The following is a 17,376-nucleotide window of genomic DNA, read 5'->3' on the forward strand; positions in this document are numbered from 1 at the left end:
TATTTAGAGGCTACTAAAGATTTCAGACAAACATCTTCCTTGTTTGTCGTTTATTCTGGTAAAAGGAGAGGTCAAAAAGCGACTTCTACCTCTCTTTCCTTTTGGCTTAAAAGCATTATCCGATTGGCTTACGAGACTGCCGGACGGCAGCCTCCTGAAAGAATCACGGCTCACTCCACTAGGGCTGTGGCTTCCACATGGGCCTTCAAGAACGAGGCTTCTGTTGACCAGATATGTAAGACAGCGACTTGGTCTTCACTGCACACTTTTGCTAAATTTTACAAATTTGATACTTTTGCTTCTTCGGAGGCTATTTTTGGGAGAAAGGTTTTGCAAGCTGTGGTGCCTTCCGTTTAGGTAACCTGATTTGCTCCCTCCCTTCATCCGTGTCCTAAAGCTTTGGTATTGGTTCCCACAAGTAAGGATGACGCCGTGGACCGGACACACCAATGTTGGAGAAAACAGAATTTATGCTTACCTGATAAATTACTTTCTCCAACGGTGTGTCCGGTCCACGGCCCGCCCTGTTTTTTTAATCAGGTCTGATGAATTATTTTCTCTAACTACAGTCACCACGGTACCATATGGTTTCTCCTATATATATTTCCTCCTGTCCGTCGGTCGAATGACTGGGGTGGGCGGAGCCTAGGAGGGACTATATGGCCAGCTTTGCTGGGACTCTTTGCCATTTCCTGTTGGGGAAGAGAATATCCCACAAGTAAGGATGACGCCGTGGACCGGACACACCGTTGGAGAAAGTAATTTATCAGGTAAGCATAAATTCTGTTTTTCTTGCATTTAGTACTGAATGCCCCTATAATGGTACTGTAATAGAACAAAAAAAAAGTTATTTCAGTAACGGTGCACAACTTTAATGATTTTGTTAATTGTATATTATACTTAAATGTCTGTCATCCGAAACAAGCATTTAAACAAACCCCTTTTTTATTTGCTGAGAAAATATAAAGTAAAATGGTTTAAAACCAATATGAAAGTATCAGTTGTGCTTTGATTGACTTAAAGGGCCATAATACCCAAATGTTTAAACACTTGAAAGTGATGCAGCATAGCTGTAAAAAGCTGATTAGAAAATATCACTTGAACATCTCTATGTAAAAAAGAAAGATATTTTACCTCAAAAGTTCCTCGGTAGCCACCTCCCATTGTAAAGGATTTCTAAGCAGCATTTTAGTGTGTTTGTCCTGGGACATCTGAAGGGACTAGCATCGTGCACTCTAAAATTATTTCACCAATCGGGTAAAGGAAGCTTACTAAGAAATCTCATGAGAGTTCAGTCAAATCTCATGAGATCACAGTAAGAGTTCATGACCTCAGCACTGCTGATGCTGATTGGCTGCTGTTCATTTCTTTCATTTTTTTTTTCATTTTTTTACCTGCAGCTGGGAGCAGCTGAGTATAACTTTTTACACAGAACTTACTCTGCTGAGCTGAGGAAATTGTGAGGTAAAATATCTTCCTTTTTTACATAGAGATGCTCAGGTGATATTTTCCTGTCAGCTTTTTACAGTTATACTGCATCAGTTTCAAGTGATTTAGCATATGAGTATTATGTCCCTTTAAAGGTGCTTCCTATCCACCAATGAGCATTCATAAAAAAAAAGCTTTGTACTACAAATATATAATTGACGCATGAGCATGTGAATTTTAAACTGAACTTGTTTGTACCAAGTAATCCACTTTGAGTAAATTTAAGGGACCATTAAATATGACTTGCATTAAAGGGATATTAAACCCAGATTTTGTCTTTCATGATTCAAATAGAGCATGCAATTTGAAGCAACTTTCTAATTTACTCCTAATTTTAGCCACCAATCGGCAAGCGCTTCCCAGGTGCTAAAACAAAAATGGGCTGGATTTTTCTTTCATGTTAATGGCAAGAGTCCATGAGCTAGTGACGTATGGGATATACAATCCTACCAGGAGGGGCAAAGTTTCCCAAACTTCAAAATGCCTATAAATACACCCCTCACCACACCCACAATTCAGTTTTAAAAACTTTGCCTCCTATGGAGGTGGTGAAGTAAGTTTGTGCTAAGATTTCTACGTTGATATGCGCTTCTCAGCATTTTGAAGCCCAATTCCTCTCAGAGTACAGTGAATGTCAGAGGGATGTGAAGGGAGTATCACCTATTGAATGCAATAGTTTTCCTCACGGGAGATCTATTTCATAGGTTCTCTGTTATCGGTCGTAGAGATTCATCTCCTATCTCCCTTTTCAGATCGACGATATACTCTCATATTCCATTACCTCTACTGATAACCGTTTCAGTACTGGTTTGGCTATCTGCTATATGTGGATGGGTGTCTTTTGGTAAGTATGTTTTTATTACTTAAGGCACCTTGGCTATGATTTGGCACTTTATGCATTAATATAAAGTTCTAAATATAAGTATTGTACTTATATTTGTTATGAGTCCGGTTTATGTATTTCCTTTTGCAGACTGTCAGTTTCATATTTGGGGAAAAACATATTTAGGAAATATTTTTCTTACCTGGGGTTTAGTCTTTTTTGAGTGAGCAAAATGCCAAAGTTTATTGCGTCATTTTTGGCGCGAAGGTACGTCCGATGACACAAATTCGTCATTTCCGGCGTCTTAGTTGACGCCGAGTTCCTCGCACAAGGTTGCGTCATTAGTGACGCGAGTGTGTCCTTACCGGATGTTAGCGGCAAAAAAATTTCAGTTACGTTGTGCGTCATACTTGGTGCCAAATAATTTTATTATTTAAAGCCCCATTCCTATATGCCTCTTGCCTTTTTTCTATGTCAGAGGGCTATGCTGTTTGCATTTTTTTTCCCATTCCTGAAACTGCCATATAAGGAAATTGATAATTTTGCTTTATATGTTGTTTTTTCTCTTACATTTTGCAAGATGTCTCAATCTGATCCTGTCTCAGAAGTATCTGTTGGAACCCTGCTGCCTGATAACAGTTCTACCAAGGCCAAGTGCATTTGTTGTATACTTGTGGAGATTATATCTCCGACTGTGGTTTGTAATAGTTGTCATGATAAAATTTTACATGCAGTTAATGTGTCAATCAGTAATACTACATTGCCTGTTGCTGTTCCTTCAACATCTTATGTACAAGATATACCTGTTAATTTTTAAAGAATTTGTTGCTGATTCTATTCAGAAGGCTTTGTCTGCCATCCCGCCTTCTAATTAACGTAAAAGGTCTTTTAAAACTTCTCATAAGGTTGATGAAATTTCAAATGACCAACAACATACTGAATTTTCCTCCTCTGATGAGGATCTTTCTGATTCAGAAGATCGTTCCTCAGATATTGACACTGACAAATCTACTTATTTATTTAAAATGGAGTATATTCGTTCTTTGTTAAAAGAAGTGTTGATTACATTGGATATTGAGGAGACTAGTCCTCTTGATATTAAAACTAGTAGACGTTTAAATTATGTTTATAATCCTTCTGTGGTTATTCCAGAGGTTTTTCCAGTTCCTGATGATATTTCTGATATGATTTCTAAGGAATGGAATAGGCTTGGTGGTACTTTAATTCCTTCAATGTTTAAAAAAATTGTATCCGTTGACAACAATTACAATGGAGTTTTGGGAAAAGGTCCCCGAAGTTGATGGGGCTATCTCAACTCTTGCTAAACGTACTACTATTCCTATGGAAGATGGTACTTCTTTTAAAGATCCTTTAGATAGGAAACTTGAATCTTATCTAAGGAAAGCCTATTTATATTCGGGTCATCTTCTCAGGCCTGCAATTTCATTGGCTGATGTTGCAGCTGCATCAACATTTTGGTTGGAAAATTTAGCGCAGCAAGAATTGGATTCTGATTTGTCTAGCATTGTTAGCTTGTTGCAACATGCTAATCATTTTATTTGTGATGCCATTTTTGATATCATCAAAATTGATGTTAAATCTGTCTTTAGCTATTTTAGCTAGAAGAGTTTTGTGGCTTAAATCTTGGAATGCTGACATAACTTATAAGTCCAGATTGCTATCTCTTTCTTTCCAAGGTAATAATTTATTTGGTTCTCAGTTGGATTTGATTATTTCAACTGTCACTGGGGGGGAAGGGAGTTTTTTTTGCCTCAGGATAAAAGACCTAAGGGTATATCTAAAGCTTCTAACCGTTTTAGTTCCTTTCGACAGAATAAGGAACAAAAACCCAATCCTTCCCCCAAGGAATCTGTTTCCTATTGGAAACTTTCTTTAAATTGGAATAAATCTAAGCCATTTAAGAAACCAAAGCCAGCCCCCAAGTCTGCATGAACGTGCGGCCCTCATTCCAGCTCAGCTGGTAGGGGGCAGATTAAGATTTTTCCAGGATGTTTGGATAGATTCTGTCCAAAATCAATGGATTCTGAGTATTGTCTCTCAGGGGTACCGGATAGGATTCAGAGTAAGACCTCCTGTGAGAAGATTTTTTCTCTCACGCATCCCAGCAAATCCAGTAAAGGCTCAGGCTTTTCTGAAGTGTGTTCCAGACCTGGAGTTGTCAGGGGTAATCATGCCAGTTTCGTTTCAGGAACAGGGTCTGGGGTTTTATTCAAATCTATTCATTGTCCCAAAGAAAGAAAATTCATTCAGACCAGTTCTGGATCTGAAAATTTTGAATAGTTATGTATGAGTACCAACTTTCAAAATGGTGACTATAAGGACTATTCTGCCTTTTGTTCAGCAAGGACATTATTTGTCCACAATAGACTTGCAGGATGCATACCTTCATATTCAGATTCATCCAGATCATTATCAGTTTCTGAGATTCTCTTTTCTAGACAAGCTTTACCAATTTGTTGCTCTTCCTTTTGGCCTGGCGACAGCTCCAAGAATCTTTTCAAAGGTTCTCAGTGCCTTCTCTCTGTAATCAGAGAGCGGGGTATTGCAGTGTTTCCTTATTTGGACGATATTTTGGTACTAGCTCAGTCTTTACGTTCTGCAGAATCTCACACAAATCAACTAGTGTTGTTTCTTCGAAAACATGGTTGGAAGATCAATTTACCAAAGAGTTCCTTGATTTCTCAGACAAGGGTTACCTTTTTAGGCTTCCAGATAGATTCAGTGTCCATGACTCTGTCTCTAACAGAAAAGAGACGTTTAAAATTGGTTGCAGCATGTCGGAACCTTCAGTCTCAGTCATTCCCTTCAGTAGCTATGTGCATGGAAGTTTTAGGTCTCATGACTACAGCATCGGACGCAATCCCCTTTGCTCGTTTTCACATGAGACCTCTTCAGCTTTGTATGCCGAACCAATGATGCAGGGATTATACAAAGATATCACAATTAATATCCTTAAATCCCAATGTTAGACTATCTCTGACTTGGTGGTTAGATCACCATCATATAGTTCAAGGGGCTTCTTTTGTTCGGCCAACCTGGACTGTGATCACAACAAATGCGAGTCTTTCAGGTTGGGGAGCTGTTTGGGGAGCTCTGACAGCACAAGGGGTTTGGGATCTCAAGAGGCGAGATTACCAATCAATATTTTGGTACTCCGTGCGATTTTCAGGGCACTTCAGATTTGGCCTTTGTTGAAAGAACCGTTCATTTGTTTTCAGACAGACAATATCACAACTGTGGCATATGTCAATCATCAGGGTGGGACTCACAGTCCCCAAGCTATGAAAAAAGTATCTTGGATACTTGCTTGGGCGGAATCCAGCTCCTGTCTAATTTCTGTGGTTCATATCCCAGGTATAGACAATTGGGAGGTGGATTATCTCAGCTGCCAGACTTTACATCCGGGGCAGTGGTCTCTCTATCCGGATGTGTTTTCTCAAGTTGTTCAGATGTGGGGTCTTCCAGAAATAGATCTGATGGCTTTTCATCTAAACAAGAAACTTCCCAGGTACCTGTCCATGTCCAGGGATCCTCAGGCAGAAGCAGTGGATTCGTTGACACTTCCTTGGTGTTATCAACCTGCTTATATTTCTCCTACATTGGTGTGTCCGGTCCACGGCTTCATCCTTACTTGTGGGAATATTCTCTTCCCTAACAGGAAATGGCAAAGAGAGCACAGCAAAAGCTGTCCATATAGCTCCCCTTCTGGCTCCGCCCCCCAGTCATTCTCTTTGCCGCTCTGAACAAGTAGCATCTCCACGGGGATGGTAAAGAGTATGTGGTGTTAGTTGTAGTTTTATTTCTTCTATCAAGAGTTTGTTATTTTAAAATAGTGCCGGTTTGTACTATTTACTCTACAACAGAAAGTGATGAAGAGTTCTGTTAAAAGAGGAGTATGATTTTAGCAACAGTAACTAAAATCCATTGCTGTTCCCACGCAGGACTGTTGAAACCAGAGAACTTCAGTTGGGGGGAACAGTTTGCAGACTTTTCTGCTGCAGGTATGACTAGTCTCTTTTCTAACAAGACATAGTAATGCTAGAAGACTGTCATTTTCCCTTATGGGATCGGTAAGCCATTTTCTTAGACTCATAACAGAATGAAGGCTTTTAAATGGGCTCTATACTGGTTGACACTAGTGTGGGCTAAATCGATTGATTTATATAATATTTATATGACTTTGGGAGTGTTTTGTGACTTTCAAACACTTTGGGAACGTTTTTATTACGCCTGGCAGTTGTTTAGACACCTAATCTAGTCAGGAAGGCCCCTTCACTCTGGTATGCAGAGGGAGGAGGCCTCATTTTCGCGCCTCAATTGCGCAGTTACTTCTAGAAGCAGTGCATGCAGCTTCATGTGAGAGGGTCCTGTGGCCATAAAAACGATTTCAAGAAGGCTTATTTCTGTGGTGAATAACCCCCAAGGAAGGTAAAAGCTGCAGCAAAGGCTGTGGCAGGGACTGTAGTGGGTTAAACTGGTAAATTGAACAATTGGCTCCGGTTTGCTCATTTAAGGGGTTAGAGACTTGAAATTTGGTGTGCAATACTTTCAAAGCATTAAGACACTAGGGTGCAAATTTTGTAAAGATCGGATGTTTCCTTCATAGTTTTTCAAACATTCAGAAATAAAGTGTGCTTTTTATTATTTAAAGAGACAGTAACGGTTTTGTTTAAAAACGGTTTTATTGCATTAATAGCCTGCCAAAGTCTAACATGTCTATACCTTCAGATAGCATATGTTCTGTGTGTATGGAGGCCAAGGTGGTTCCCCCTTTAAATGTATGTTCAAATTGTGCCATGGCGTCCAAACAAAGTAAGGACAGTACTGTCACATTTAATAAGGTTACCCAAGATGATTCTTCAAATGAAGGTAGTGGGGATAGTTCATCATCCTCTCCTGTGTCAACACCAGTTTTGCCCGTGCAGGCGATACCTAGTACATCTAGCGCGCCAATGCTTGTTACTATGCAGCAATTAACTGCAGTAATAGATAATTCTATAGCAAATCTTTTACCCAAACTGCCAGCATTTCCCAGAAAGCGTGATTGCTCAGTTTTAAATACAGAGGATGAGCAAGTGGGCGCTGACGATAATTTATCTGTTATACCCTCACACCAGTCTGAATTGGCAGTGAGGGAGGGTCTGTCTGAGGGAGAAATTTCTGATTCAGGAAATGTTTCTCAGCAGGCAGAACCTGATATCATGGCATTTAAGTTAGAACATCTCCGCGCCCTGCTTAAGGAGGTGCTAACTGCTCTTGATGATTGTGAATCTTTGGTGATTCCAGAGAAATTGTGCAAAATCGACAAATTCCTAGAGGTCCCTGTGCACGCTGATGCCTTTCCGATACCCAAGAGGGTGGCGGACATAGTGACCAAGGAGTGGGAGAAGCCAGGTATACCTTTTTGTCCCACCTCCTATATTTAAGAAAATGTTCCCCATTGTCGACCCCAGAAGGGAGGCATGGCAAACAGTCCCTAAGGTTGAGGGGGCAGTTTCTACGTTGGCCAAGCGCACAGCTATTCCCATTGAGGACAGTTGTGCTTTCAAAGATCCTATGGATAAAAAATTGTAAGGATTGCTTAAAAAGATATTTGTTCAGCAAGGTTTCCTTGTCCAACCAATTTCGTGCATTATTACTGTCACCACGTCGGCGTCTTTTTGGTTCGAGGAACTAGAAAATTCGCTCCATAAGGAGACTCCATATGAGGAAGTCATGGACAGAATTCACGCACTAAAGTTGGCTAATTCCTTTATTTTAGATGCCGCTTTTCAATTGGCTAAATTAGCGGCGAAAAATTCAGGTTTTGCAATAGTGGCACGCAGAGCGCTTTGGCTAAAATCTTGGTCGGCGGATGTGTCATCCAAGACAAAACTGCTTAATATTCCTTTCAAAGGTAAGACCCTTTTCGGGCCAGAATTGAAGGAGAATATTTCAGACATCACTGGGGGAAAGGGCCATGCCCTCCCACAGGATAGGCCTTTCAAGGCTAAGAACAAATCTAATTTTCGTTCCTTTCGCAATTTCAGGAACGGACCGGCTCCTAACTCTGCAGCCTCTAGACAAGAGGGTAACGCTTCCCAGCCTAAACCAGCATGGAAACCAATGCAAGGCTGGAACAAGGGTAAACAGGCCAAGAAGCCTGCTGCTGCTACCAAGACAGCATGAAGGGGTAGCCCCCGATCCGGGACCGGCTCTAGTAGGGAGCAGACTTTCTCTCTTTGCTCAGGCTTGGGCAAGAGATGTTCCGGATCCCTGGGCACTAGAAATAGTCTCTCAGGGGTATCTTCTAGAGTTCAAGGAACTTCCTCCAAGGGGAAGGTTCCACATGTCTCGCTTATCTTCAGACCAGATAAAGAGACAGGCATTCTTACATTGCGTAGGAGACCTATTAAAGATGGGAGTGATACACCCAGTTCCAACAGCGGATCAAGGTCTGGGGTTTTACTCAAACCTGTTTGTAGTTCCCAAAAAAGAGGGAACTTTCAGGCCAATTCTGGATTTAAAAATTCTAAACAAATTCCTCAGAGTTCCATCATTCAAAATGGAAACAATTCGAACGATTTTACCAACAATCCAGGAGGGTCAATACATGACTACCGTGGACTTAAAGGATGCGTACCTACATATTCCTATCCACAAAGATCATCATCAGTTCCTAAGGTTCGCCTTTCTGGGCAAACATTACCAGTTCGTGGCTCTTCCGTTCGGTTTAGCCACTGCTCCCAGAATTTTCACAAAGGTGCTAGGGTCCCTTCTAGCGGTTCTAAGACCGAGGGGCATTGCGGTGGCACCTTACTTAGACGACATCCTAATCCAAGCGTCGTCCCTTTCCAGATCAAGGGCTCATACAGACATTGTATTAGCCTTTCTCAGGTCTCACGGGTGGAAGGTGAACGTAGAAAAGAGTTCACTGTCCCCGTCTACAAGGGTTCCCTTTCTGGGAACAATAATAGATTCTGTAGAAATGAAGATTTTTCTGACAGAGGTCAGAAAATTAAAGCTTCTAAACGCTTGTTAAGTTCTTCAATCTATTCCTCAGCCTTCTATAGCTCAGTGCATGGAGGTAATAGGACTAATGGTTGCAGCAATGGACATGGTTCCTTTTGCTCGAATTCATCTAAGACCATTGCAACTGTGCATGCTCAAACAGTGGAATGGGGATTATGCAGACTTGTCTCCCCAGATTCAAGTAGACCAGGTAACCAGAGACTCACTCCGCTGGTGGTTGACTCAGGATCACCTGTCTCAGGGAATGAGTTTCCGCAGACCAGAGTGGGTCATCGTCACGACCGACGCCAGTCTCTTAGGCTGGGGCGCGGTCTGGGACTCCCTGAAAGCTCAGGGTCTATGGTCTCGGGAAGAGTCCCTCCTCCCGATAAACATTTTGGAACTGAGAGCGATATTCAATGCGCTCCTGGCCTGGCCTCACCTAGCGAAGGCCAGATTCATAAGATTTCAGTCGGACAACATGACTGTAGCGTACATCAATCATCAGGGGGGAACAAAGAGTTCCTTGGCGATGACAGAGGTATCCAAGATCATCAAATGGGCGGAGGATCACTCCTGCCACCTATCTGCAATCCACATCAAAGGAGTAGACAACTGGGAGGCGGATTATTTGAGTCGTCAGACTTTCCATCCGGGGGAGTGGGAACTCCACCCGGAGGTCTTTGCCCAGTTAACTCGACTATGGGGCACTCCGGATATGGATCTGATGGCGTCTCGTCAGAACTTCAAAGTTCCTCGATACGAGTCCAGATCCAGGGATCCCAGGGCGACACTAGTGGATGCATTAGTGGCGCCTTGGTCGTTCAATCTAGCTTATGTGTTTCCACCGTTCCCTCTCCTTCCCAGGCTGGTAGCCAGGATCAAACAGGAGAAGGCCTCTGTGATTCTAATAGCTCCTGCGTGGCCACGCAGGACTTGGTATGCAGACCTGGTGAATATGTCATCGGTTCCACCTGGTGAATATGTCACCTCTGAGACAGGATCTTCTAGTACAAGGTCCATTCGAACATCCAAATCTAGTCTCTCTGCAACTGACTGCTTGGAAATTGAACGCTTGATTCTATCTAAGCGTGGGTTTTCAGATTCAGTTATAGATACTCTGGTTCAAGCCAGAAAGCCTGTGACTAGGAAGATTTACCATAAGATATGGCACAAATATATCCGTTGGTGCGAATCCAAGGGTTTTTCTTGGAGTAAAATCAAAATTCCTAGGATTCTTTCCTTTCTCCAAGAGGGTTTGGAGAAAGGTCTGTCAGCTAGTTCTCTAAAGGGACAGATATCTGCTCTGTCTGTCTTGTTGCACAAACGTCTGGCAGCCGTGCCAGATGTACAAGCGTTTGTACAGGCGTTAGTCAGAATCAAGCCTGTTTACAGACCTATGACTCCTCCATGGAGTCTAAACTTAGTTATTTCAGTTCTTCAAGGGGTTCCGTTTGAACCTTTGCATTCCATAGATATTAAGTTACTATCTTGGAAAGTTCTGTTCTTAGTTGCTATTTCTTCTGCTAGAAGAGTTTCCGAATTATCTGCTTTGCAGTGTACTTCTCCCTATCTGATATTCCATGCAGATAAGGTAGTTTTACGTACCAAGCCTGGTTTTCTTCCAAAAGTAGTTTCCAACAGGAATATTAGCCAGGAAATAGTTGTTCCTTCTCTATGTCCGAATCCAGTTTCAAAGAAGGAACGTTTGTTACACAACCTAGATGTGGTCCGTGCTTTAAAATTCTATTTAGAAGCAACAAAGGATTTCAGACAAACATCATCTTTGTTTGTCGTTTATTCTGGTAAAAGGAGAGGGCAGAAAGCCACTGCTACCTCTTTCTTTTTGGCTGAAAAGCATCATCCGATTGGCTTATGAGACTGCCGGACGGCAGCCTCCTGAACGAATTACAGCTCGCTCTACTAGAGCTGTGGCTTCCACATGGGCCTTCAAGAACGAGGCTTCTGTTGATCAGATCTGTAAGGCAGCGACTTGGTCTTCTCTGCATACTTTTGCCAAATTTTACAAATTCGATACTTATGCTTCTTCGGAGGCTGTTTTTGGGAGAAAGGTGTTGCAAGCTGTGGTGCCTTCCGTTTAGGTTACCTGACTTGTTCCCTCCCTTCATCCGTGTCCTAAAGCTTTGGTATTGGTTCCCACAAGTAAGGATGAAGCCGTGGACCGGACACACCAATGTAGGAGAAAACAGAATTTATGTTTACCTGATAAATTTCTTTCTCCTACGGTGTGTCCGGTCCACGGCCCGCCCTGGCTTTTAGTCAGGTTTCAATTTTTTTTGTTTCTGTACACTAGTCACCACGGCACCCTATGGTTTCTCCTTTTTCTCCTAACCGTCGGTCGAATGACTGGGGGGCGGAGCCAGAGGGGGAGCTATATGGACAGCTTTTGCTGTGCTCTCTTTGCCATTTCCTGTTAGGGAAGAGAATATTCCCACAAGTAAGGCTGAAGCCGTGGACCGGACACACCGTAGGAGAAAGAAATTTATCAGGTAAACATAAATTCTGTTTTTCCCGCCTCTAGTTCTTCTTCCAAGAGTGATCTCCAAAATCTTCATGGAGCAATTGTTTGTGTTGCTGGTGACTCCAGCATGGCCTCACAGGTTTTGGTATGCGGATCTTGTTCGGATGTCCAGTTGCCAACCTTGGCCACTTCCATTAAGGCCGGACCTTCTGTCTCAAGGTCCGTTTTTCCATCAGGATCTCAAATCATTAAATTTGAAGGTATGGAAATTGAACGCCTAGTACTTAGTCATAGAGGTTTCTCTGACTCAGTGATTAATACTATGTTACAAGCTCGTAAATCTGTTTCTAGAAAGATTTATTATGGAGTTTGGAAGATTTATATTTAATGGTGTTTTTCTCATAAATTCTTTTGGCAGTCTTTCAGAATTTTACAGTTTCTTCAGGATGGTTTGGATAAGGGTTTGTCTGCAAGTTCCTTGAAGGGACAAATCTCTGCTCTTTCTGTTTTATTTCACAGAAAGATTGTTAATTTTCCTGATATTCACTGTTTTGTGTACAGGCTTTGGTTCGTATCAAGCCGGTCATTAAATCAATCTCTCCTCCTTAATTTGGTTTTGAAGGTTTTACAGGCTCCTCCTTTCGAGCCTATGAATTCTTTGGACATTAAATTACTTTCTTTGAAAGTGTTGTTCCTTTTGGCCATCTCTTCTGCTAGAAGAGTTTCTGAATTATCTGCTCTTTCTTGTGAATCTCCTTTTCTGATTTTTCACCAGGATAAGGCGGTTTTGCAGACTTCATTTAAATTCTTACCTAAGGTTGTGAATTCTAACAACAATAATAGAGAAATTGTTGTCCCTTCTTTGTGTCCTAATCCTAAGAATTCTTTGGAGAGATCCTTCCATTCTTTGGATGTGGTAAGAGCGAGCTTTGAAATATATTTAAGATACTAAAGATTTCAGGAAGACTTCTAATCTATTTGTTATATTTTCTGGTTCTAGGAAAGGTCAGAAGGCTTCTGCTGTTTCCTTGGCTTCGTGGTTAAAGCTTTTGATTAATCAAGCTTATTTGGAGTCGGGTCAAGCCCCGCCTCAGAGAATTACAGCTCATTCTACTAGATCAGTCTCCACTTTGTGGGCTTTTAAGAATGAAGCTTCAGTTGATCAGATTTGCAAAGCAGCAACTTGGTCTTCTTTGCATACATTTACTAAATTCTACTGTTTTGATGTATTTGCTTCTTCGGAAGCAGTTTTTGGTAGAAAAGTTCTTCAGGCAGCCGTTTGTTAGATTCTTCTGCTTATGTTTTAAGTTTTTTCTTTTCATTTATGAGAATAAACTTATATTTTGGGTTGTTTGTTTATTTTTTTCAGCGAAAAATGGCTCTTTATTTTATCCCTCCCTCTCTAGTGACTCTTGCGTGGAGTTCCACATCTTGGGTATTGCTATCCCATACGTCACTAGCTCATGGACTCTTGCCAATTACATGAAAGAAAACATAATTTATGTAAGAACTTTCATATTGGCAAGAGTCCATGAGACCCACCCTTTTATAGTGGTTATGTTTTGTATTGTGTATAAAAAATATTTTCAAATTCCTTTGTTGATGCTTTTTCCTCCTTTCTTTATCACCCCACTACTTGGCTATTCGTTAGACTGAATTGTGGGTGTGGTGAGGGGTGTATTTATAGGCATTTTCAGGTTTGGGAGACTTTGCCCCTTCTGGTAGAATTGTATATCCCATACGTCACTAGCTCATGGACTCTTGCCAATATGAAAGAAATGAATTTATCAGGTAAGTTCTTACACAAATGATGTTTTTTTCTGGCTTTTCAAATATAGATACCAAGAGAATGAAGAAAATTTTATAATAGGAGTAAATTAAAAGTTGATTTAAATTGCATGCTATATCTGAATCCTGAAAGAAAACAAAAATTAGGTTTCATATCCCTTTAACAAATGCATAATAACAAGACTATGAAATAACTTACATTTGAATTTCAAATGAGCAGATTTTTTTTCCCCCTCTAAACATTCAATGTTTTCTTTCATTTACCGGTCTCCCGTATCATGTGATTACCATCAACCAATTAGACTCATATAGGTATATTCTGTAAACTCTTCTGTCTAAATAATTTTGACTTTTTAAAAAAAACAAAAAAAACACACTTGTTTATCTACACTGTTCTGAGTGATATACTCAAGACTTTCATACTGGCTGGAGAAAGTAAGGGTTTCAAGACCGCAGGTTACTTAAGTACTGTGTTAAAGGAACATTAAACCCACATTTTTTCTTCTAGAATTCAGATAAAGAATAAAATTTCAAACAAAATTCCAATTTACTTCTATTATCTAATTTGCTTCATTCTTTGGATATCCTTTGTTTAAGAAATAGCAATGCACATGGGTGAGCCAATCACACGAGGCATCTATATGCAGCCACCAATAAGCAGCTTCTGAGCCTATCTAGATATGCTTTTCAGCAAAGAATATCAAGAGAATTATGCAAATTAGATAATAAAAGTAAATTAGAAAGTTGTTTAAAATTGCCTTCTCTTTCTAAATCCTGAAAGAAAAAATTTGGGTTTAATGTCCCTTTAAGTACTATGATTGTTGGCAATTGTGTTGTCCAATGGCTTTTTAAACACTTATTGCAATGTTACTTGGAGGAGCTTTGGTTTCTTCATCACACTTAAAATGGAGTTGTTCCCCCTTCTTTTTTTTTTCTGTTGCAGGTGTAGTAGAATATCTTACAAATGGTGTGGTAGCTGACAATCACAAGGACTTCAAGGAGCTTCGCTACAATGAGTGTCTCACCAACTTCAGCTGCAATGGAAAGAATGGAGCCCCAGATGGAAGAATCACGCATGGCTTCCAGCTGAGGAGCACGTATGAAAACAACTTGATGCCTTACACCAATTACACCTTCGATTTCAAAGTAAGTGTTGAATGATTGGCTGTGGCATTGTCTACTTATTCAAGAAAATGTATTTGTGCAAGTGGTCTACCTAGGCATTTCACCAAATTAGAATCTAAGGCCAAGACTAACAAATATTTATCTCTAAATGTCTCGGTTCTTTTATGAGAAGAGGAAAGAAAAAATGAAAGGGCCATAATAGTAAAAAAAACCAAAAAAACCCACATTCTTTAATCTTAGAGAATGTAATTTTAAGACTATTGATCCTAGACTGTGTGTTTAACCCCTGAAAAGGGGTTTAACACACAGTGGATAACACTGCCGAGTCAATCAGTAGCGCTAGCCGCACATTTGATTGGTGCAACTAGAGCTGCCTATTGGATCAGCAGCATTTTCTGCTCTGGGCCGGTAGTGCTGAGTCCTGAGCAATACTTTTACAATGTGTTTAATCAGTTTGCTGGAGTTAAACACACACAGTACTGAAGGATCGATAGTCTTAAAATGACATGATCTTAACAGATTAGAGCATGTTACTTTATTTCTAGGTGAGAAGTCCACAAAATCCTTAATTTCCTGGCCACCAGGAGGAGGCAAAGACACCCCACAACAAAACTATAAGTATCCCTCCTGCTTCCCTCTCTCTCTTAGTAGTTCTTTGACTCGTGGAGGAGACGGCGTTCAGGATTCATCGAAGATTTACAGGGATAATACTCACAGAAATTTTCCCTCAATGGATAGTTCCTGCAAGAGAGGGACATAGGAGGAGGGTTCTGGCTCTGCAATGTAAATCTTCTCTCTGGAAATGTGGCCACAAGCGTGCTGCAGGGCCGCTGGAAAGTTCCTTAGCCTCTTCCCATTTGGCTATGAAGATCTACCCCCTCAGTATATCCTCTACTGTTGGTTACAGTACTGGATGGGCATTCCACTGGACCTGCATGTGGGTAAGATCAGTGGTGGTGGCACTTCATGGGTAAGTACCTGCATTCCCCCTTACAGCCCTTGTGCTAGTAGCAGGAACAATCAGTTTTGGCAGTTCATCTGCAGAGTTTGTGAACAGAGCTCAATTTACTAATCCCCTACATCTCAGTACATTATTTTTAGATAAGGTACATGCTTATTACTTGGGGGTGGTGGAACTTTTAATTTGTTCTACCTTTATTGCAGCCGGCGTGTGCTGTGCTCGGGGCCCCTTCAGACTTCATACAGAGCGTTTAGTAGTATCGGAGGCTTTATTCTGATGCAGTGTGAAGGGAAACTGGGCACAAGGCACTGGCTGGTCGGAAGGGAGAGTGCTTAGGATGTTCGTGCCACACACAGTTTTGGCACTCTTCCCAATTATCTCAATAACTGTACTGGGATACATATGGGGCAATAACTAACAACATTATTCTTTTATATCTGTTGCAAAGCAGATTGTCGTAGCTCGTTTTAGAACACAACACTTGGTTATACTGTCACCGGTCTGCAGCAGCCGGCATCTTAGTGCTTCCATTCTTGTTTTAATATACAGGAGTGCTTAGATGGTCCCGGGTGCAGTGTGCAACATGGGGGGGGGGGTGTTGCACGGTATTGGGCGCTTTTCACTTTTTCCTTTAGTAAGTGGGACTTCTTCATGCCTACTAGATGCCTCTCTGTCCTGCTTTATTTATTTTTAAGAGGTAGCAGTTCTACTATGAAAGTTATGCTAGGCAGCTTAATTTTCTTTAAATAAAATTCATGTGGGAAGCACTTAATATTTCAGGCAGAGGTGGCTGCTGGGGTACAATGTGGAGTTATCTTTTAAAAAGTTTACATTCCTCCTTCTTTGCCCAACTTATTTTTTAGTTACGGCTTGAAAGTATACCTGTGTTTTTCTGTCATACTGCTGTACTGTCAGTTTCTCTATACATTCTGGTTGTATTTGCTTAAAACTTTTTTTTTTTCTGTGGATCATAGAGGTCACTCAGGGGCATGGAGTGCAGGTTTTAATCTGGTAGCGGTCTAGGGACAGATTAGTCTGGGCTGACTGAGTGGTCTAGGACTCCAGTCTGACGTTTTCATACTATTAATTGTATTAACTGCTTCTCTTATGGGCCTTATTATAATGTTTGAACTGTATTTAGTGCCTTGTGGCCTTACTCGTGTCCTTACTTTAGGGCGGTGATGCATATTTTGGGTTTTCTAGTGTTAGCATGTTTTTTTATTATACAGTTTTTACTTATTTTACTTTGATTCTATAGTACTGTTTTAAAATAAAGGCTTTTTGGCATTTCTCTATTGTACTGTGCTGCATGTCTTGACTTCTGCTTGTATTATCCACACTGCTTATTTATCACATTTTTTCTATAGTAAAGTGTTTCCTATGTATTGCAATCACTAGCATATTGCTGGTCTGACACAACTACATTTGTGCTGGGTTTCATGCCTTGTGTTTGCACATAGAAGTATAGAGCATGCAATTTTGGGCAACTTTCCAATTTTTCCAATCAAACTTTGCCTCCTATGGAGGTGGTGAAGTAAGTTTTTTTTTGTGCTAGATTTCTACGTTGATATGCGCTTCTCAGCATTTTGAAGCCCGATTCCTCGCAGTACAGTGAATGTCAGGGATGTGAAGGGAGTATCGCCTATTGAATGCAATGGTTTTCCTCACAGGGGATTTATTTAATAGGTTCTCTGTTAT

At 40.9% G+C, this 17,376-nt stretch overlaps 1 protein-coding gene across 1 annotated transcript in view; it reads left to right on the forward strand.

Annotated features, from left to right (window-relative positions):
• The window catches only part of CNOT6L (CCR4-NOT transcription complex subunit 6 like), a 334,298-nt gene that overhangs the window by 296,207 nt on the left and 20,715 nt on the right, over positions 1 to 17,376 (forward strand). Inside the window, exon 11 of the mRNA XM_053703299.1 lies at positions 14,536 to 14,738. Within this exon, the coding sequence (XP_053559274.1) occupies positions 14,536 to 14,738 (203 nt within the window). The remainder of the gene's footprint in view (positions 1 to 14,535; positions 14,739 to 17,376) is intronic.

Source organism: Bombina bombina, chromosome 2, assembly GCF_027579735.1.
Source record: "Bombina bombina isolate aBomBom1 chromosome 2, aBomBom1.pri, whole genome shotgun sequence".
In the NCBI taxonomy this organism is placed as follows: Eukaryota; Metazoa; Chordata; class Amphibia; order Anura; family Bombinatoridae; genus Bombina; species Bombina bombina.